Raw genomic sequence first — 23,153 nt, 5'->3', positions numbered from 1 at the left:
CTCCCGGACTTCTCACACTCACCCCCTCCCGGACTTCTCACACTCACCCCCTCCCGGACTTCTCACACTCACCCCCTCCCGGACTTCTCACACTCACCCCCTCCCGGACATCTCACACTCACCCCCTCCCGGACTTCTCACACTCACCCCCTCCCGGACTTCTCACACTCACCCCCTCCCGGACTTCTCACACTCACCCCCTCCCGGACTTCTCACACTCACCCCCTCCCGGACTTCTCACACTCACCCCCTCCCGGACTTCTCACACTCACCCCCTCCCGGACTTCTCACACTCACCCCCTCCCGGACTTCTCACACTCACCCCCTCCCGGACTTCTCACACTCACCCCCTCCCGGACATCTCACACTCACCCCCTCCCGGACATCTCACACTCACCCCCTCCCGGACTTCTCACACTCACCCCCTCCCGGACTTCTCACACTCACCCCCTCCCGGACTTCTCACACTCACCCCCTCCCGGACATCTCACACTCACCCCCTCCCGGACTTCTCACACTCACCCCCTCCCGGACTTCTCACTCACCCCCTCCCGGACTTCTCACTCACCCCCTCCCGGACTTCTCACACTCACCCCCTCCCGGACATCTCACACTCACCCCCTCCCGGACATCTCACACTCACCCCCTCCCGGACTTCTCACACTCACCCCCTCCCGGACTTCTCACACTCACCCCCTCCCGGACTTCTCACACTCACCCCCTCCCGGACTTCTCACACTCACCCCCTCCCGGACTTCTCACACTCACCCCCTCCCGGACTTCTCACACTCACCCCCTCCCGGACATCTCACACTCACCCCCTCCCGGACATCTCACACTCACCCCCTCCCGGACTTCTCACACTCACCCCCTCCCGGACTTCTCACACTCACCCCCTCCCGGACTTCTCACACTCACCCCCTCCCAGACTTCTCACACTCACCCCCTCCCAGACTTCTCACACTCACCCCCTCCCGGACTTCTCACACTCACCCCCTCCCGGACTTCTCACACTCACCCCCTCCCGGACTTCTCACACTCACCCCCTCCCGGACATCTCACACTCACCCCCTCCTAGACTTCTCACACTCACCCCCTCCCGGACTTCTCACACTCACCCCCTCCCGGACTTCTCACACTCACCCCCTCCCGGACTTCTCACACCCCCTCCCGGACTTCTCACACTCACCCCCTCCCGGATTTCTCACACTCACCCCCTCCCGGACTTCTCACACCCACCCCTCCCACGCCTCCCACTCTCACCCTCTCCCACGCCTCTCACCCCCTCCCACGCCTCTCACCCCCTTCCATGCCTCACCCCCTCCCACGCCTCTCACCCCCTCCCACGCCTCTCACCCCCTCCCACGCCTCTCACCCCCTCCCACGCCTCTCACCCCCTCCCACGCCTCTCACCCCCTCCCACGCCTCTCACCCCCTCCCACGCCTCTCACCCCCTCCCACGCCTCTCACCCCCTCCCACGCCTCTCACCCCCTCCCACGCCTCTCACCCCCTCCCACGCCTCTCACCCCCTCCCACGCCTCTCACCCCCTCCCACGCCTCTCACCCCCTCCCACGCCTCTCACCCCCTCCCACGCCTCTCACCCCCTCCCACGCCTCTCACCCCCTCCCACGCCTCTCACCCCCTTCCATGCCTCACCCCCTCCCACGCCTCTCACCCCGTCCCACGCCTCTCACCCCCTCCCACGCCTCTCACCCCCTCCCACGCCTCTCACCCCCTCCCACGCCTCTCACCATCACCGTCTCCTACACCTCTCACCCTCATCCTCCCCCACACCTCTCACTCTTGTTCCCTCCCACGCCTCTCACGCTCATCCCCTTGCACAGTGCTTTGTCGTCAGTGTGTTGTCTTTGGGGAAATGTCTTTCAGACTTTTGCTTGTTTTATGATTACATTGTTTTGTTAGCTTTGAGAGTTCCGTATATGAGTGTTTGTCAGGTATGTGGTTTCCAGTATTTTCTGCTGGTCTGAAGCTTCTCTTCTTTCTCCCAAAAGGTCTTTCACAGAGCAAAGGTGTTTCATTTTGATGAAGTCCAGTTTATCAATTTTCTCCTGTGGATTGTGCTATTGGTATTGTGTGTGAGAACTCTTCACCTAGCCCTAGATCTCAATTTCTCTAATTTTTTTTTTTTTTTTTTTAGTCTTGTGAACTTGAAATCTGTGATCTATTTTGAGTTAATGTTTGTATAAAGTCTGAGGGTTGGGCTGAGGTTGAATTTATTTTTGCCTATGGATGGCGCACCAGTCACAGTTTTAAAACTCACGTTAGAAACTGTACATCATTCATCTCCCTGAAGTTATGCTTTTATTACAGTCCTACTTCCAGGATTTTATTCTCATATATTTTTATTCGTGAGGATCTTTTATTGTCATCCTATCACATTCCTGTAGAGAAAAAAAGCAATTTGAAATTTTTAGAAAATTGTCTGACCATGAGGCTTATTTAAGTGATCGCTTTGTTCTAGATTGAGTTATTACAGTAATTAAAGTGTAACTGATTACAGCACATCATTTGGTTGAAAATTACTGAACATTCACAGGCTGGTCAGTTGTAGGAAAAGAGAACCTGAGTGTTTTGAGGCTTCGGAACCTGGTTTCCTGAAGATTCTCCACTGCCTCTCCGCACCCTGGAGAGCTTGCTCTGCTCCTCGGGGAGCCTGCAGGAGGAGGAGGGGATGGACTGAGCCAGGGCAGGGCTGGGTCTGTGGGCCCCACAGAGGTGGAGCGGCAGAGACTGTGGGTGGGAGGGTGCCTGCCCTGCACCCGGGGTGTGCTCTATGTCTGTGGGCCCCACGGAGGTGGTGCAGCAGAGACTGTGGGTGGGAGGGTGCCCCCCTGTGCCCAGGGTGTGCTGTGTGTCTGTGCTTCTGGGCCTGAGCCCGGGTGTGTCTGTGTCTGTGGTTCTGGGCCTGTGGCCTCTCCACCCTTCAGGATTTCCTGCCACCCCAAACCCAATTTAGTCTTGTTTGGTATTTTTTTTAAAACCACAATTTATTGAAAATTATGTTTTAAAAAGTCATTCTGGTGATAAAACGAATGTTGCAGGCTTTAATAAATCTGATATTCTTGTAAAAGTTTAAACATGAAGGTGTTGTCACGGCTGCAGTGTCACTATCCCGTGGCCAGAACAAAGGGATTTGGACCCAGTATCCAGCGTTGATCCCCATCGTAAAGCCCCAGCTCAGAGTGAGGCCTGCTCACTGGCAGCTTCACCGTTGTTAGGGCAAAGAAAGTGGAAGTCGCTGGAAGGGAACATTCTTTTCTACCTGGAAATGCTTGTTACTGTGGCCTGGTTGGCAGCTCCATTTCCCTGTGAATTGTGCCCAATCCAGGGGGCATCAGCATGGGGCCCCTTGTTTTTCTCTCTGCGTGTGTGTTTCCACACCTCACCTCCTGGTGCCCACTCTAGGCTCTAGGTGCTGGGAGAGAGGCGGTGCCTGTTGGGCTGCACTGGAGGTGGTTCTTAGCAATTGTGTGAAGAAGTGCTACTAAGTGTCCTACTGTGCGACTCACACTGGTGCACAGCCCACCGCCCCACCCCCGCCCTGTCAGGAGGGAGGAGCCTCGGGGAAGGGACCCCCCCGCCCCCACAGGAGGGAGGAGCCTCGGGGAAGGGCCCCCTGCCCCCACAGGAAGGAAGAGCCTCGGGGAAGGGCCCCCCCGCCCCCACAGGAAGGAAGAGCCTCGGGGAAGGGCCCCTCCGCCCCCACAGGAGGGAGGAGCCTCGGGGAAGGGCCCCCCCGCCCCACAGGAGGGAGGAGCCCCGGGGAAGGGCCCCCCCGCCCCCGCCCCCACAGGAGGGAGGAGCCTCGGGGAAGGGCCCCCCGCCCCCACAGGAGGGAGGAGCCTCGGGGAAGGGCCCCCCCGCCCCACAGGAGGGAGGAGCCTCGGGGAAGGGCCCCCCGCCCCCACAGGAGGGAGGAGCCTCGGGGAAGGGCCCCCCCGCCCCCACAGGAGGGAGGAGCCTCGGGGAAGGGCCCCCCCGCCCCACAGGAGGGAGGAGCCTCGGGGAAGGGTCCCCCCGCCCCCACAGGAGGGAGGAGCCTCGGGGAAGGGCCCCCTCCGCCCCCACAGGAGGGAGGAGCCTCGGGGAAGGGCCCCCCCGCCCCCACAGGAGGGAGGAGCCTCGGGGAAGGGCCCCCCCGCCCCCACAGGAGGGAGGAGCCTCGGGGAAGGGTCCCCCCCGCCCCCACAGGAGGGAGGAGCCTCGGGGAAGGGCCCCCCGCCCCCACAGGAGGGAGGAGCCTCGGGGAAGGGCCCCCCCGCACCCCCACAGGAGGGAGGAGCCTCGGGGAAGGGCTGCCTTCCCAGAGCCAGGCCTCATGGAGATGGGACAGGCTGGCCGTGCTGCCTCCATGGCTAGTTCTTTTTTTTTTTTTTTTTTTTTTGAGACGGAGTCTCGCTCTTTCACCCAGGCTGGAGTGTAGTGGCGCGATCTCGGCTCACTGCAAGCTCCGCCTCCCGGGTTCACGCCATTCAACTGCCTCAGCCTCTCCGAGTAGCTGGGACTACAGGCGTCCGCCACCACGCCCGGCTAATTTTTTGTATTTTTAGTAGAGACGGGGTTTCACCGTGGTCTCGATCTCCTGACCTCGTGATCCGCCCGCCTCGGCCTCCCAAAGTGCTGGGATTACAAGCGTGAGCCACCGCGCCCGGCCCATGGCTAGTTGTTTCCTTGTGCTTTGTTAGGTGACAAGAGTCCCAACAAAACCTAAATCTAGAATCCTCACCTTAGTGAAGCCATTCTTAGTTTTACTGTTGAGATTTTTGAAAATAACCTTTTAAATTAAAGAATAGGTTGTGTACCTCGGCAAGAATTAGCCTCACATGGTTATTTTCTCTTTGGGTTTTGTTTTTGTGCCTTCATCGATACGTACTTTGAAAGCGCATTTTGTGTTTGTAAGCACCAGCTGAGGGGGAGAGCCACGTGAGCCAAACAGCCTGCGTGGTGGTTTGTAGGTGACATAAAGGGGGACCGACTCCTGAGTTCTAACAGTGGCTTCATTGCAGTCAAACCTGGTGTGCTGGAAAAAGACCAAGAAACGTTATACAGCAGATGTGTGGCATTTGTGGGGCAGGCGTGTGGCATTCGTGGGACATTCGTGGGGCAGGCGTGTGGCATTCGTGGGGCAGACGTGTGGCATTCGTGGGGCAGATGTGGGGCAGGCGTGGGGCAGGCATGGGGCATTCGTGGGACGGGCATGTGGCATTCGTGGGGCAGGTGTGTGGCATTCGTGGGACAGACGTGTGGCATTCGTGGGGCAGGCATGTGGCATTCGTGGGGCATTCGTGGGGGCAGGCATGTGGCATTTGTGGGGCAGACGTGTGGCAGGCGTGTGGCATTTGTGGGGCAGACACGTGGCATTTGTGTGGCAGGCGTGTGGCATTCGTGGGGCAGACGTGTGGCATTCGTGGGGCAGACGTGTGGCATTCGTGGGACATTGATGGGCAGACGTGTGGCAGGCATGTGGCATTTGTGTGGCAGACGTGTGGCATTCGTGGGGCTTTCAGTGTTCCGTGTACGAGTTGCCTTCATTAGTAGACATGGCAGGAGGAGCTGTTGTGTCTGAGCTGTGCTTTGGAGGAGGGAAGAGAGCATTCATCCCTCGGGGAAAAAGTAAGGGCATCCCAGAGGTGGAGGTACATTCCAAGAGAAATCACTGAATGTGGCAAACAGGGTTGCTGAGCTGGACAGGTCTCCATAGGGAGAAGCAACGAAAAACTCCAGAGAGCTGTGGTCACTAGAACGTGAATCCGGGGTAGGTTCCCCAGTAGGGAGCCCAGGTCATTCTGTGTCTGTTCTGGACATCAGTGGGGTGTCTGGCAGCTTAGTGTAGGCTCAGTGAGAAGCTTTGCAAGTACCACATGGCAGCAAGATGCGCTCGAGAGACAGAGAGGGAAGGAGGGAGGGAAACAGACACAGACAGAGTGCGCCTGTGGGACAGAGAGGGGCGGAGGCAGTGAGGCCGTGAGAGCCAGCCCCAAGAGCACGCGCTCCCCTGTGCCTTCCAGCTCGCCCTGGCACACCCCTCTCATCTCCCAAGCCAGGTGCTACCCCGTTCTCCTCCGTGTGCTCTTACCTGCAACTCTCCCTCTGCCTCCCCGCCTCACCTGTAACCTCCACAAGCACCTCCTGAATCCCTCAGAGCCGTCTCTGCAGCCACATGTTCACCCATGTCACAGACCCACCGAGCACTTCGAGTTGCCATTACTTATGACCTTGGTCACTTTTCCCAGGCCTTGACTCTAGTTGATGCAGGTGCCTTGTCTTGTGTGTGTGTGTGTGTGTGGTAAAACACATAACATCAGACTTAACCATTTTTAAGTAAACAGCTCAGTGGCATTAAGCACATTCACGTTGCCGTGCAGCCATCCCCACCCTCCATCTCTGGAACCTCTTCATCTTCCCAAACTGAAGCTCTGTCTCCTTTAAACACTGACTTCCCATCCCCTCTCTCCCAGTCCCTGGCAATACCATTTTACTTTCTGTGTCCATCAGTTTGACGACTTACAGGGACCTCCTGTAAGTGGAATTGTACAACGTTTGTCCTTTTGTGGCTGGCTGACTTCATTCGGCACAGCGTCCCCGAGGCTCATCCACGCTGCAGCGCGGGCCCCAGCTTTGCTGCTTGTCAGGCTGAGTCACATTTCACTGCGTTTTGCACACGACACTTTGCTGATCCGTTCACCCGACAGCCGACCCTTGGGTGGCTTCCCCCTTTTGGCTGCTGTGGTTGATGCTGCTATCAAGGTGGGTGTACAAGCATCTCTTCAAGACCCTGCTTTCCGTGCTTCTGCGGCACGTGCCCAGTAGCGGAATTGCTGGATCACATGGTAGTTCCATACTTAGTTTTTTGAGGGATGAAGATCCTGTTTTTCACAGCGGATGCACCATTTCACATTCCTACCAGCAGTGCACGAGGGTTCCCATTTCTCCAGTTCTCACAACACTGACACTTTTCTGTTCTTTCCTAGTAGCCAACCATGCTGCTCACTGTGGTTTCGATACGCATTTCCCTAATGACGTTAAGCGTTCCTTTTTCATAGTAGCCATCCTAGTGTGTGAATGGTACTCACCGTGGTTTTGATACGCATTTCCCTAATGAGGGTAAGCATCTTTTCATGTGCTCATTAGCCATTTGTATGTCTTCCTTGAAGAAATGTCTATTCAGGTCCTTTGCCCATTTTTTATTCTGGTGGTTTTTTATTGTTGAGTTGTAAGACTTTTTCATGTATTCTGGATAATAATTCCTGATGGATTTGCAGATGTTTTCTCCATTCCATAGCCTGCTTTTTCACTGTTAACTATGTCCTTTGATGCACATAAATTTTAATTTTTAGAAATTTTTCTTTGTGGAGACAGTCTGTTGAGTCTGTTGCCTAGACGCATCTTGAACTTCTGGCCTCAAGTAATCCTTCCTCCTTGGCCTCCCAAAGTGCTGGAATTACAGGTGTGAGCTACCACACCTGGCCCAGAAATTTTAACTTTGACTAAGTCCAGTTTGTCTATTTTTTTCTTCTGTTGCCTGTACTTTTGGTCTCATGTCTAGGAAATAACTGCCAGATCCAGTGTTGGGAAGCTTTCCCCGGTTTCCTCCTGAGTTTTATGGTTTTAGGTTTTGCAGTTAGGTCTGTGGTCCATCTTGGGTTAATTTTTATATATGGTTTAGAAAAGGGTCCAGCTTCATTCTTTTTCACTTGGTCATTCAGTTCTCCCAGTACCATTTCCTGAAGAATGCCCTGTCTTTTAACACTTTTTATTGTGTATTTTTACTGTGTATTTTACTGTGTATTGCACCCACTATGTGCACAGTAAAGTGTGGTTCAATTGAATTAGATTTGAAGTTAAACTATCACAGGTCTGTAGGTGACAAGGGAAGCAGACAGAGAGTGGAGGTTCAGTTGTGTCTGTGCATTCTGCAATGAAGGAAGTACTGGGAGTTTGCTGTGGGTATCACAGCTTTGCCCTGCAGGCTGAGACTAAAGGCAGATTTAGGAGATCACTGAGACTGAGTAAAATACCATTTTAACACACAACGTAGTTACCTACTGTGAGATAAATGCCATTTGGGGATGTTGCAAACTGTAGCCGTGGTAAACTGGGAAACCAGGTTTTGAGAGGTTTTGATGCTGCCCATTTTGGGTACTTTTTAGCTTAGTAAATGTATTACCTAAGTCAGGGGTTGGAACATTTTTTTCTGCAAAGAACCAGCTAGAAAATGTTTCAGGTTTTGTGGACCACATGTGGTCACTGTTCCTCCTCCCTCCTCCTCATTCCTCCCTCTGGCCTTTAGCCCTGTAAATGCTGTTCTTAGCTTGGGCCATGGTTTGTAGATGCTGACCTAACCCATCTGAGGGGCAACTAGGCACACATGTGAGGACATCTGTGTTGTTTCCGCTTGCGGACTTTCTCCTCTCTCCATTGTATCTCATCTTTCAGTTGTGGGGAATTATCGGGGAGAAGAACTGTGATTTTGGTTGCATGTTATTTCAATGACCACCTACTTATGCAGTTATAGTTATTCACTGTCTTTGTTTTGAAGCATGCAGCCAGTAAAGATCCCAGAGAAGTTCGAGAAGCTAGAGATCATAAGGAACCAAAAGAGGAGATCAACAAAAACATTTCTGACTTTGGACGACAGCAGCTTTTACCCCCCTTCCCATCCCTTCATCAGTCGCTACCTCAGAACCAATGCTACATGGCCACCACAAAATCACAGACAGGTAAAGGGGACCCGGCAACTGTCTCTGCTCTTTGAATGTATGTTTCGAGCCTGCCCCTTGCCAGGTGAGAGTTCTGTTTGGCTGTAAATGCCTGTGCTGCTCTTGGTGAATGACTGTTGTCAGCCAGCCCTCCTGTGCTCGCCTGTATGCCTGAGGAGGTTCACCTGCCCTCTGCTCTAAGCCTTGTCTCATGCCGGCATTGATTTCCTGGCTTGTTAACATTCTCAAGATGAAGACTGTTTTCTTTACTACTATGTTACTCACTTGGTCCATGTGGGGAAAAGACCCTGGAGTTGGAAGCTTTCCTGGTTTGTAGGTGAAGTGCCTTTGGAAACGCTGGGGTGTGCTGGGGAAGCCTGTAGCCCAGGGTGAGGACCACCGCCCGCTCCAGCTGCTCTGCCACCAGCCACCTTGCTCCGGGCACGCTCCTCACTCTCCTGGGCTGGCTGCTTCTATGGCCAGTTCGGGGAGTGGATGAACGTTTGATTCCTTACTGGGGACCTTTTGTGGGAGGTGCTGGGAGGGCCCCGGGACCTCAGAGTGAACGATGCGTCAGAGCTCCCTGGGCTTTCAAACCTTCTCAGCTTCTGGGATGGGATGTGTGCGTTTGGTGCCATCCTGGAGAGATGCAAGGCCCTTCTTGCCGGCCCGTGTGAATGCTGGGAGGTCAGCTGGCCCTTGTGAATGCTGGGAGGTCAGCCGGCCCTTGTGAATGCTGGGAGGTCAGCCGGCCCTTGTGAATGCTGGGAGGTCAGCCGGCCCTTGTGAATGCTGCTGCTGCTGCTGCTGCTGGCAAGGCTTCACTTGGGGATGATCACCTGGCCACACATATCTGTCTTTTTCTGGACTTTAAAAATATTTTTTATTGGCCAGGCGTGGTGGTTCATGCCTGTAATCCCAGTACTTTGGGAGGCCGAGGCGGGTGAATCACGAGGTCAGGAGATCGAGACCATCCTGGCTAACACGGTGAAACCCTGTCTATACTAAAAGTAAAAAAATTAGCTGGGCCTGGTGGCAGGTGCCTGTAGTCCAAGCTTCTTGGGAGGCTGAGGCAGGAGAATGGTGTGAACCCAGGAAGCAGAGGTTGCTGTGAGCTGACATCACGCCACTACACCCCAGCCTGGGCGACAGAGCGAGACTCTGTCTCAAAAAAAAAATTTTTTTTTAATTTAAGTATTTTCAGACCTCCAGCAAAGTTGCAAAATTCTGCAAATAAGTCCTGTGTACCCTTTACTCCTTTCACCACATGGCACAATCTCGCCCCCGGCCCCCCCATGTATAACCTTTTTTCTGAGACGTGAATGTAAGTTGTAAACATTGTGCCCTTTTATCCCTGAAAACTAATGTTATTTCCTAAAAATTACTGTCCCTCAAAATGAAGACATTATCTTAGATGACTACAGCACAGACATCCTGGTGAGGAAGTGTACCGCGACGCCGCTCTCTAATCTCAGTGTCCTGTTCCACATTTCCCATGCCCGACTGTCTTTTAGGGCAAAGGACAGATAAAATCTGGTCCTAGAGCTTTGAGTACCTAGTTGTTGTGTTTTGCTAGTTTCCTTTAATCTGAACCATTCTCACACTTCTTTGTCTTTCTGAACCGTGGTGTTTTGAGTACAGGCCAGGTGTTTCATAGAATGTGTCTGATGTGAGTTTGCCCAGTGTTTCCCAGGATTGTGTGCAGGTCGTGGAGCGATGCAGGTGACTGACAAGTGTCCTTAGGAATTGAATTGTGGTGGTTTTTTGTCCATCTTCAAGTTACTGCTCCCCAGACTGCAAGCATGTCTTGCGGGGAGAGACCCTAAGGTGTTGTAGGTACCTCCCATCACATCCTACCAAGGGCTTCAGCATCTGTCATGGCCCACGCTTAACTAGTACTGCACGGTGGGTGCCAAATAGTGGTTTTCTAACTCCATCATTTCCTCTCTTGATTATTTCAGTTTCTGCTGTAAGGAGGTGCTTCACTTTCCTGTCCATCCACACAGTTATCTGTCCATTTACTTAAAAAAAAAAAAAAAAAAACTTAAAAAAAAAAAATAGAGACGGGGGTCTTGCTGTGTTGCCCAGGCTGGTCTTGAACTTGTGGGCTCAGGCAGTCGTCCTGACTTAGCCTCCCAAAGTGCTAGGATTACAGACGTGGGCCACCGCCCTCAGCCTCTCTGTCTATTTTTAAGTACTGATTTACGGACTCTTGTTTGAGTCTCTGGACTGTAATCCATTCCTATCATTATTTATTTTGTTGCTCAAATTGTCCCAAGTTTGTCCAGTGGGGTTCCCCTAGGCTGGTTGTGAGTCCTGGGGTGTGGCCACCTCATCATGAAAATGAGTCCTGGGGCGTGGCCGCCTCATCACGAAGACCTTGCTGATTCACTCACTGGTTGTGAGTCCCGGGGCGTGGCCACCTCTTCATGAAGACCTTCCCCCATTCACTGGATGGTCTGTTTACCTTGCCTTGTCTCTTCCCAGTGTCGGAATCGGCTTTCTCCAGGGAGCCCTGGTTCTTTTCACTGGAAGTTAGAAAACAAAATCAGTCATTATCTGTTCCCCTCACCATCAACTTTTTTTGCTATTTGACTTAATTTTATTTGTTTGAAACAGTTAAACTTGGTGTTTTGCAAAACTATGGAGTTATGCTCACGTATGTTAGGACTTACAAGTAATGTCTGAAGTGTTGTTAAAGTGTTGAGATTTTCTTTTCCTATTTTAGTTTTATTTTATCATCATCTTTTAAAAAGAGCTTTCTAAAAACAAACTACCCAGTGTGTTTAGCAGGCCCCAGTTTACCCTTCCACAGGCCCCTTCCTCCACTACCCCTTCCTTATCCGTAACCTGGAAGTGGGTGGTCCATCAGCGTGTTAGCCTAGGACGGTGTGTAAAATGGCCCGAGCAGTGGAGGAGACGTGCTTGGCAGTTAGCTGCCTGCTTTGCTCCAGTGGTTAAGATACTCCCTCAGCCTCAGCTGCTTCCGTGTGTTGTCACCCCAGGGCTTCCGGAGTGGGCACAGAAGTTACAGTTTCTGTGCTAGAACGTGTTTCCTAGAGAGGAGCATGGCACGCACAGCTGCCTTGTCTTGTGATGGTCGTCAGTGCACCTTTCAACATGGCTGGAAAGACAGGAGTGCAGTGGAGGAGTCCCCCCTGTCAAGTGTCCTGGGACCCGGGGTGCAGAGTCCACTTATCGGGATGGCAAAGAGACAAAGGCCTTTTACAACAGTGTCCATACAGAGCAGGAATCTGGGTAGGTCCTATCCTGTTCTCACAGGATCCCTTGAGTGTCCCTTTGCCGGCCGTAAACCTCTGCAGCCAGCGGCGCCTCTGCTTGAGTTTCACTTGCACCTGCTGGGCTCATTCTGCCCACTCGGCCCAGCAGGCTGTACTCGGCTCATGCCACCGGCCCAGATCCCACACCTTCTGAGGGCAAGGCAGGAGTGGAGCAGTGAGGGGTGTGTTGGCAAGCGTGGCGTGGGGTCACTGTGCACAGCCAGGCTCGCTTGGCTGCTGTGGTGGGGCGGGCAGCTCCAGGCTCTGGCTCTGTGCAAAGCTGTGGCTGGATGAGGCATACCACAAGCAGTTTATGCTGCAGGCGCTGGCGTCTGGATGAGGGGAACACAGTGGTGCCCCAAAATTCGGAGTCACCAGCAACTGCGGAGCCCCAAGGGGATGGGGTGGGAGAGTGTGCTATAGCTCTCTCGCTCTCGCCACCCACAGTACGGGCTGGGGTGTGTTTCCAGCTCGTTCAGTTCTGCCACTTTGGCTCTGGCCTGCAGCTCCCAGACTGGCCTGGCTCCACTGCTGCTTGCCATCACACGGGGCAGCCGCCGACACCAGTGGCGGGCAGGAGGGCTATAGCATTACAGCTCTGGCTTGAGGAATCCCAAGGTTTGGGTTCCCAGAAGGATCACCGCTCTTCACTCCCGCAGTTCAGCTAACGGGAGCATGTCACTGCCTGCAGCTCAGCGAGCCGGCCAGGAACACGTTACAGCCCTTTTTGCACCCGCTGTTGGGTGGTCCCAAGTTCTTGTCCTGGGTCCAGGAAGAATGAGGTTACATGGACAACTGGAGGGGGAGCAAGGTGGAGAAGAGTTTTATTGAGCAGCAGAACAGCACTCAGCGGAGAGGAGACCCAAAGTCTGCCTCCTACTGGCAGGGAGGCAGTCCTGTTGTGTGGCCGAGTCTGGGGGGTTTATGTGGGCTCAGAATGGAGGAAGTGCGTGCTGATTGGTCCATGGGTGGGTCTGGAAAAAACACCATTTGATTGGCTAAAAGGCATCAAGGAAGTTCTCACTCCAGGTTGTGGATTCCACCGGGAACTGGCAGCCCAGTTTTCAGGCTTCAGGTGGCCTTTGGCTTGAAGGTCAGATTTCACTGGGGACCTGCTCCTATCTGCCTAGGAATTTGTCTGCCGTTAACACTTCTATTTCTTCAACTGTCACTCCATTGCCTGCCATTCATTGTTGCCTCCCTGTGGGAGGGGTGTTGGAGCCAGGTTATCAAAGAAAGGCTGAGATTTCTTGTCATGTCTTTCTGTTAATTTTTAATTACTGTGGTGATGATCACAGATGGTTCTGCTCTTACCCTCCTGCTACCCCCTTAAGTTTACCACAGGCAGGAAAGAAGAGCAGAGTCACATGTTGGTTTCAATGTGCATTGTACTCCTGAAGTCATAGCAGAGCCCGTGTGTGTAGCTCGTTCCCATGGGCAGCTGTAATTCTTAGTTTTAGATGGAGGGTGGCTGTGATTCTGTTCGACCTGTTTTGCACCCTCCACTCCATAGTATCAGAAATGAAAGATCAGTGCTATGCAAGAAGGTTGAGAACATGCGTTTGTGTGACAGCCCCAGGCTGGGGATGGCCGTGCTGACTCAGGATCTCAGGCACAGCATTGTTTTAGGTGAGCGTTCATTCTTTTTACAGAGTGGACTGGCATCTTTGTTAGCAGCTTGTTCTGTATCTTTCCAATGTGTAGCGGTTCACAATTTAAAAACAATCCTTACAGTACCAAAAACGGATTTCAGAGGATTCTAGAAAGATAGTGGGGCAGGAAGACCAGGAATTCATCTCCTCACCTAGACAACAGTTCCACTGGAAGAATCTGTCTGATGTAACTATTTTGGAACTCTGGAGTCTACTGAAGGTTTGCAACTTCTAGACGGGAAGCTGGGACGGTTAATTTCAGTCCGTTTCAGCTCTGCTGCCCAGTGCCCTGTGGTGCAGGGTGTGCGGTGTTCTGGAACAGTGTGCATGCAGCTTGTGGGAGCCAGGGTGGGCAAAGAGGACCTGGTCCCCAGGTGCATACAGAGGCCCTCTCATCTGATTGCGAGCCTTTCTTCCATGTGACGGGCAAGAAATGTAAAGGGCCAGTGCTGTTTTTATCTCCCCACTTCATTTTTATTGTTTTCCCCTTTTGGGAGCCAGACATTAAAGACTAGGACACAGAAGCAACTGTGTATATGGGGTAAATTACAAAGTGACTGCATGTGCTCAGGGAAAGGCACATGAGAAGACCTTCAGTTTAAATCTCAGGCTCACCCTTCTCACAGAGACAGCCTACAACTATAAAAAATGACAACAACAAAAACACCCCAAAACCAGTAACAGCAACAAAACAGTAAACCCTGGAAAAGGAGGAGAATCTGCTTTTCAGAGTTTCTACGTTATTGGAATGAAATGTCCAGTTTTCAACATAGAACTACAAGGCATACAAAGAAACAGGAAGGTATGGCCCAATCAGATGAAAAAAGTAAGTCAACAGAAACTGTTCCCAGAAAACATCTGATGCCAGATCCACCAGACAAAGACTTTAAAATAACTGTCTTAGATATGCTCAGATCCTAAAGGAAGGTATGGAGAGAGTCAAGAAAATGATGTATGATCAAAATGGAAATACCAGTAATAAAGAGCTAGAAAACCTAAAAAGGAACCAAAAGAAATTCTGGAGCTAAAAAGTATAATAAGTGAAATGAAAAATTCACTAGAGGAAATCAAAGGCAGATCTGCACAGACAGAAGAAAGAGATAGCAAACTTGAAGATAGGACAGTGAAAATAATCAAGTCTGAGAAGCAAACAAAAAGACTGAAGGAAAGTGAGCAGAGCCTAGGGACCTGTGGGCATCATCAGGAGGACCAAACAGGGATTGTGGGAGTCCAGGAAGAAGAGTATAAGAAAAGGGTGGAGAGAATATCTGATGAAACCCATGAGTATAAACACCCAGGGAACTTGGTGAACTCCAGTAAGATGAACTCAAAGAGACCCACACTAGACACATTATACTTGAGACACTTCTGTAGAAAGACAAAGAGAATCTTGAAAGCAGATGAGAAAAGAGACTCATCACATACACGTTTCCTCAGTGAGATCATTGGCAGGTTTCTCATCAGAAACTTTGGGGGACAGAATATATCACCGGTATATTAAGAGTGATAAAAAAATCTTTAAACCAAGTATCCATATCCACGGAAACTGTCCTTTAAGAATGCAGAAGAAATTAAGATATTCTTAGATGAACAAAAGCTGAGGGAATTTGTTGCCACCTGACCTGGACCTGCAAGAAATACTTAAAGGAGCATAGCAGGTTGAAAAGAAAGGACACTAGACAGTAACTTGAAGCCATATGGAGAAGTAAAGACATGGGCAGTTATAAAAGCTAGTATTGTAACAATGGTTTGTACCTCCACTTTTTGTTTTCTATAAGATCTAAGAGACAAATCCGTTTAAAAAATTAGTCTGCAAGCTAGTATCATTGCAACTTTGATTTGTAACTCCACATTTTTCCTACATAACATAAGAGACTAATGCATTTAAATGAATTGTTTATGTTTTAGGGCACAGCATGAATAAAGATGTAGTTTTGTGACATCAGCAAATGAAAGGGGTGGGAACAGATATGTAAAGGAGCAGAGTTTTTCTGTGTTACTGAAGTTAAGCTGGCATAAATTTAAATTAGAATGTTATAACTTTAGGATGTTAAATGTAATCCCCATGGTAACCACAAAGAAAATAGCTATAGAACATACACAAAAGGAAATGAGAAAAGAAGTTAAACATTCCACTATAAAAAATCGACTAAATATAAAAGAAGACAGTAGTGCAAGAAATGAGGGACGAAAAAAGCTATAATGCATGTAACAAACATAACAAACATAGCAGCAAACAAACATAGCAAAAAATATGTAACAAACATAGGAGTTACAGAAGTAAATCCTCATCAATAGTTGCTTTAAATGTAAACAGATGAAACTTTCCAATCAAAAGACAAAGATTGGCAGTGCTATGGTTTGGATGTGGTTTGTCCACACCAAAGCTCCTGTTGAAATGAGATCCCCAATATGGCAGTGTTGTGAGGTGGGGCCTAGCTGGAGGTGATTGGTCATGTGTGTGGATTCCTCATGAATAGATCAGTGCCCTCCCTCCAGGTGAGTGAATTCTCGCTCTTAGTTGCCTTGAGAGTGAGGTGTTTGAAAGAATCTGGCTTCCTTGGTTTCTCTGTCTCTTCCTTCTTCTCTCACCATGTGATCTCTTGCATATGCCTGCTCCCTTTCCGATTTCCACCATGAGCCAGAGCATGAAGCCCTACCAGGTGTAGCTGCCCAATATTAAACTCTCCAGCCACCAGACTCAGGAGACAAATCTCTTTATCCTTTATGGCAACACTGAATGGACAAAGGCAGATGCATCAAGAAAAAACACATGATCCTACTACATGCTGTCTATAAGACAGCCACTTTAGATCCAGAGACACAAATAAATGGAAAGTGAAAGGATGAAAAAAGATATTCCATGCAAACAGTAACCAAAGAGAGCAAGGTGGCTATTCTAGTATCAGACATAATAGGTTTTTAAATAAAAAAATGTTACAAGAGACTAAGAAGGACAATATATAGTAATAAAAGTTTCAATACAATAAGAAGGTACAACAATTACCTGTGTAAACATTTACATACCCAACGAATGATAGACCATCAAGATACAAGAAGTAAAACCTATAGAATTGAAGGGAGACATAGACAATTCTACAGTAATAGTTGGAGACCTCAGTATCCACTTAGCAATAATGGATAGAATAACCATATAGCAAATAAGAAAGGAAATGGAGGACTTAACACCATAGGCCAACTAGATTTAACAGACATACAGAACACTCTGCCCAACAGCACCACATACACTCTTCTCAAGTGCACCTGGAACACTTTCTAGGATAGACCATATGTTAGGCCACAAATAAGTCTCAAGGTTGATTTTAAAATACAGAGATTTGAGCCGGGCGTGATGGCTCACGCCTGTAATCCCAGTACTTTGGGAGGCTGACGCGGGTGGATCACTTGAGGTCAAGAGTTTGAGACCAGCCTGGCCAACATCGTGAAATCCCATCTCTACTAAAAATACAAAAATTAGCTGGGCGTGGTGGCACATGCCTGTAATCCCAGATACTTGGGAGGCCGAGGCACGAGAATCACTTGAACCTGGGAGGTAGAGGTTGCAGTGAGCCAAGATCACACCACTGCACTCCACCCTGGGTGACAGAGTGAGCCTGTGTCTCAAAAAAAAGAAAAATATATAGAGAGATTTGGCTGGGTGTGGTGGCTCAAGCCTGTCATGCGTGCACTTTGAGAGGCCACGGTGAGCTGGTCACTTGACCTCAGGAGTTCCAGAGCAGCCTGAGCAACATAGCTAAACCCTGTCTCTAAAAAAAATACAAAAATTAGCCAGGCGTGGTGGCAAGTGCCTGTGGTCCCAGCTACTCCAGAGGCTGAGGTGGGAGGATTGCTGGAGCCCAGAAGGTCGAGGCTGCAGTGAGCCATGATTGTATCACTGCACTTTAGCCTGGGCAACAGAGCGAGACACTGTCTTAAAAAATAATATATGTATATGTGGAAAAAGAGAGATTCAAAACTTACTACAAAGCTATAGTACTCAAAACAGTGTTATTCCGGCATAAAGACAGACATATAGGCCAGTGGGCTAGAACAGAGAGCACAGAAATAAACCTTTGTGTTATATGATCAGTAGATTTTTGACAAGAGTGCCAAGCCGGTTCACCAGGGAAAGGACAGCTTTCCAACAAATGGTGCTGGGAAAACTGGATATCCACATGCAGAAGAGTGATACCGGACCTTTACCTCACACCATACGCAGAAGTTAGCCTAAGACAGGTCCAGGACCTAAATGTAAGACCTAAACATATAAAATTCTTAGAAGAAAACATAGGACAAAGGCTCCACAACATTAGATTTGGCAGTGATTTCTTGGACATGACACCAAAAGTATAGGTAACAAAAAAAAAAAGGAGACACTGGGTTTGATGAGACTTGGTGTCTTCTGATGCACAAAGCTTTCTATCCTTGTTTCCCTGTTTCCTTGCTTCTTACTGCTGCACTTGGCTGGTCGTAAAGAAAAGACACTGTTAACGGAATAAAAAGGCACCTATGGAGTAGGAGAAAATATCTGCAAATCCTATGTCTGATGAGGAATTACTACCCAAAATATACAAAAAAATCCCACAGCTCAACAACAAAAACAACTTGATTAAAAAATCAGCAAAGGAGGCTGGGCACAGTGGCTTGCGCCTGTAATCTCAGCACTTTGGGAGGCCGAGGCAGGCAGATCACCTGAGGTCAGGAGTTCCAGATGAGCCGAGCCAACATAGTGAAACCCCGTCTCTACTACAAATACAAAAGTTAGCTGGGCGTAGTGGTGCATGCCTGTGGTCCCAGGTACTTGGGAGGCTGAGGCAGGAGAATCACTTGAACCCGGGTGGTAGAGGTTGCAGTGAGCTGAGATCGGACCACTGCACTCCAGCCTGGGTGACAGAGCGAGACTGTGTCTCAAAAAAAAAAAAAAAAAAAGGCAAAGGACTGGAATAGACATTTTTTCAAAGAAGATGCACAAATGGCCAGTAAGCACATGAAAAGATGCTCAACGTCACTAATCATAAGGTAAATGCAAATCAAAACCACAGTGAGATACCACCGTACACCTGAGGACAGCTACTATCAAAACAGAAAATAGCACGTATCAGTGAGGATGGGGAGAAATGGGAACCCTCGTGCACTGCTGGTAGGAATGTGAAATGGTGCATCCGCTGTGAAAAACAGGATCTTCATCCCTCAAAAAACTAAGTATGGAACTACCATGTGATCCAGCAATTCCGCTACTGGGCACGTGCCGCAGAAGCACGGAAAGCAGGGTCTTGAAGAGATGCTTGTACACCCACCTTGATAGCAGCATCAACCACAGCAGCCAAAAGGGGGAAGCCACCCAAGGGTCGGCTGTCGGGTGAACGGATCAGCAAAGTGTCGTGTGCAAAACGCAGTGAAATGTGACTCAGCCTGACAAGCAGCAAAGCTGGGGCCCGTGCTGCAGCGTGGATGAGCCTCGGGGACGCTGTGCCAAATGAAGTCAGCCAGCCACAAAAGGACAAACGTTGTACAATTCCACTTACAGGAGGTCCCTAGAGTCGTCAAACTGATGGACACAGAAAGAGTAGAAGGGGCTGGAGGCTGGGGCTGGAGGAAGGGAATGGAGAGTTAGGGCTTAATGGGAACAGAGCTTCAGTTTGACAAGATGGAAAGAGTTGTGGAGGTAGATAGTGGTGATAGTTGCACAACATTCTGAATGTATTTAATACCATGGAACCGTGCACTTAAAGATGATGAAGACGGTAAATTTTGTGGTGTGTGTATTTTACTAGTAAAAAAAAAAAAAAAAAAACAAGCCGGGCGTGGTGGCTCATGCCTGTAATCCCAGCACTTTGGGAGGCCGAGGCTGGCAGATCACAAGGTCAGGAGATCGAGACCATCCTGGCTAACATGGTGAACCCTCGTCTCTACTAAAAATAGAAAGATTAGCCAGGCATGGTGGCGGGCGCCTGTAGTCCCAGCTACTCGGGAGGCTGAGGCAGGAGAATGGCGTGAACCCGGGAGGCAGAGCTTGCAGTGAGCCGAGATTGCGCCACGGCACTCCAGCCTGGGGGACAGAGCAAGACTTTGTCTCAAAAAAAAAAAAGTAAACTTAGATCATAAAGCAGTTTGAGTGTCCACACTTGTAGGTCACTGCTGGGTTCATTGTCTACACTTGGGTAGAAGCTGCAGGTCCCTGCTGGGTGCGGTGTCCACACTTGGGTAGAAGGTGCAGGTCCCTGCTGGGTTCAATGTCCACACTTGGGTAGAAGCTGCAGGTCCCTGCTGGGTTCATTGTCCACACTTGGGTAGAAGGTGCAGGTCCCTGCTGGGTTCAATGTCCACACTTGGGTAGAAGCTGCAGGTCCGTGCTGGGTTCATTGTCCACACTTGGGTAGAAGCTGCAGGTCCCTGCTGGGTTCATTATCCACACTTGGGTAGAAGGTGCAGGTCCCTGCTGGGTTCAATGTCCACACTTGGGTAGAAGCTGCAGGTCCCTGCTGGGTTCATTGTCCACACTTGGGTAGAAGGTGCAGGTCCCTGCTGGGTTCAATGTCCACACTTGGGTAGAAGCTGCAGGTCCGTGCTGGGTTCATTGTCCACACTTGGGTAGAAGCTGCAGGTCCCTGCTGGGTTCATTATCCACACTTGGGTAGAAGGTGCAGGTCCCTGCTGGGTTCAATGTCTACACTTGGGTAGAAGGTGCAGGTCCCTGCTGGGTTCAATGTCTACACTTGGGTAGAAGGTGCAGGTCCCTGCTGGGTTCAATGTCCACACTTGGGTAGAAGCTGCAGGTCCCTACTGGGTTCAATGTCCACACTTGGGTAGAAGGTGCAGGTCCCTGCTGGGTGCGGTGTCTACACTTGGGTAGAAGCTGCAGGTCCCTACTGGGTTCAATGTCCACACTTGGGTAGAAGCTGCAGGTTGCTGCAGAAGTTGCAGTGCTTCCCTTGCGCTTTTTTGCCGGTGACCACAGGACATGCCCAGAGTGGAGGCCCTGCCTTTTGCTTTGTGAGCTTGGAGTGTTCGTGCCTTCTGCATAGGTGGGTGGGGGCAGTGCCAAATACTGACCCTGAATGGGCCTGGGGTCTCTATGTGGACTTGTCTGGCAGGGAGGAAGGAGGACGGTGTTTCTGATGGCAGGGAACAGTTCTACAGGTGGTGCTGTACAGGCATGAGGCCTGGACATAGAGCTGGGCCCTGCTCTATGTGAGCTGAGGACAGAAACCCTTCTGAGTGGCAGAGTGGTGGTGGTGACCACGCAGACTGCTGTTTCCCGTGCACTTGCTTTTTTCCCGCACTTCCACCCTGCCATCCACCTTGTCTGCCCTCTGGAGCCTGTTGCCTTTCTTCCTTATCCACACCTCTTCTACTCAGCAGCCCAGCCTTTCTGCAGAGCAGCTGGGCAGTGCCCACGCCTACTTCCACTCCTGGCACTATTTTTCCTGGAACTGTCTGTTCCACACTGTCCTATGCCTGGGCCTCCCAGAGCATCCTGGGAGATGCCAGTTAGCAAGAGTCTTTGCTCAGGGTCCTGAAGCCCCCCGCGCCCCCCCCCCCCCGCCTTTCTTGATGTTCTCCACCAGGATTCTCCTGTGCCAGATCCCGTCTGCAGGGCACTGGCCCTGCTTCTTTGAGGCCTGGACTGCAAATCCTCCTTCCAAAGAGGCCCTGGAGCCTCTTCGAAGCTTACTGCCAGCCATCCTGCAGTTTTCTTTCTCCTGGGCCCTGATGATGCTGAATCCCAGCTGTCTGGCTGAGGGCCAGACCCCTTCCCTGGACACAGCTGGAGGTCCCCCTGCAGCACTGAAGCAGCCCCTCTTCACACTTCAGCCACGTGCTCAAACACTTTCAGGTCCTTAATAGATTCTACGTTTCTGAAAGTCATCCATAGATGTTTCTCTACTATTTAATGTGTAGCAAATTTTATACCTAACTAACATCTGTTTCACACATACAACCTGTCACCCAGTAAGAGGCCCATAGACACCATTCTTCACTTGTTTGCAGCAGACAGACTTCCTGACATGACTTATTTTATTTTATTTTATTTTATTTATTTATTTTTTTGAGATGGAGTCTAGCTGTGTTGCCTGGGCTGGAGTGCAGTGGTGCGATCTCAGCTCACTGCAAGCTCCGCCTCCCGGGTTCAAGTGATTCGCCTGCCTCAGCCTCCTCAGTAGCTGGGATTACAGATGTGAGCCACTGCATCGGGCCCCGACATGATTTTTTTTTTTTTTTCTTTTTTTGAGACAGAGTCTTGCTGTGTCGCCCAGGCTGGAGTGCAGTGGCGCGATCTTGGCTCACTGTTAGCTCTGCCTCCTGGTTTCATGCCATTCTCCTGCCTCAGCCTCCCGAGTCGCTGGGACTACAGGCACCCGCCACCTTGCCCAGCTAATTTTTTCTGTTTTTAGTAGAGACGGGGTTTCACTGTGTTAGCCAGGATGGTCTCGATCTCCTGACCTCGTGATCCACCCGCCTCGGCCTCACAAAGTGCTGGGATTACAATAGGTGTGAGCCACCGTGCCCGGCCGACATGATTCTTAAGCACATGAAATGCAGGATTATCTCCTTTGTCCTCACTCAGCCGTTCATTACAGGAGTCAGCAAACTGTTTCCAGGGGACAGGTAGCAAACGTCAGCGCCTTTGTGAGCCACACTGTTCCTGTCCCAGCTGGTCATGGTGTTGTCACACTGAAGCAGATGCCAGCAGTATGTAGACAGTGGGCATGGGTGTGTACCAATAAAGCTTTATTTATAAACAGGTGCCATGTCCGATTTATTATATTAATAACCATGGGTTACTGAGATGAAATGAGGAAAAGAATCTAGTGAGAAAGTACATGTAGTCACCCTTGGTTATATGCAGAGATTGGCTCCAGGACCCCGTCCCCGTACCAAAATCCAAGCATGTTGCAACCCTGCAGTCAGCCCTGCAGAACCTGTGTAATATGAAAAGTTGGGCCTCTGTATTCAGGGGTTTTGCATCTTGCAAACATCGTATTTTCAACCTGTTTGGTTGGAAAAAAAATTCTGCTTGTAAGTGGACCTATGTGATTAAAATCTATGTTCAAAAGTTGGCTGTATATATATTTAAAGCTGAGAGATTTAAAAGTTATCTGATTAAATCCAGGCCTTCTTCATCCCCCCAGAAAATATCTATTCAAAATATCAAGATGATTATGATAGTGAGTTTAGGATTCCCAGGGCTACCAAGGAATTTCTGTTGCTTGAGCACAGCCATGCTAGCCCGTCAGCCTGTTCCAGTGTGGACAGACAGAGCCAAGTGTCTGCATGTTGTCTGTGTGCTCAGAGCCTGACCCCTATGAACATACTGCAGACGCCTGGTGCGATCGTTTCCCAGCGTCCATGGCCCCAGGCACCTCCTTACTCCAGAGCAGATTGCCCAGGCCCCATGGCATCTGTGGGTGGTGCTGTCACAGGACCCACCTGCTTTGGGTGGTTCCCACTCATTCACGTCCCTCCAACTGTTGCTTCTGCATTTTGTAGAGCCAA

General features: G+C 50.4%; 1 protein-coding gene across 17 annotated transcripts in view; it reads left to right on the top strand.

Annotated features, from left to right (window-relative positions):
- Nucleotides 1-23,153, top strand: part of EHMT1 (euchromatic histone lysine methyltransferase 1) — a 230,745-nt gene that overhangs the window by 112,120 nt on the left and 95,472 nt on the right. For all 17 annotated transcript variants that reach the window (XM_063636698.1, XM_063636694.1, XM_055270152.2 and 14 more), the window contains one exon: nt 8,563-8,743. In XM_063636698.1, the coding sequence (XP_063492768.1) occupies nt 8,563-8,743 (181 nt within the window). The remainder of the gene's footprint in view (nt 1-8,562; nt 8,744-23,153) is intronic.

Source organism: Symphalangus syndactylus, chromosome 3, assembly GCF_028878055.3.
Source record: "Symphalangus syndactylus isolate Jambi chromosome 3, NHGRI_mSymSyn1-v2.1_pri, whole genome shotgun sequence".
NCBI lineage: Eukaryota > Metazoa > Chordata > Mammalia > Primates > Hylobatidae > Symphalangus > Symphalangus syndactylus.
Note: the sequence above shows the minus strand (reverse complement) of the source record. Positions and strands in the feature narration are given on the sequence as shown.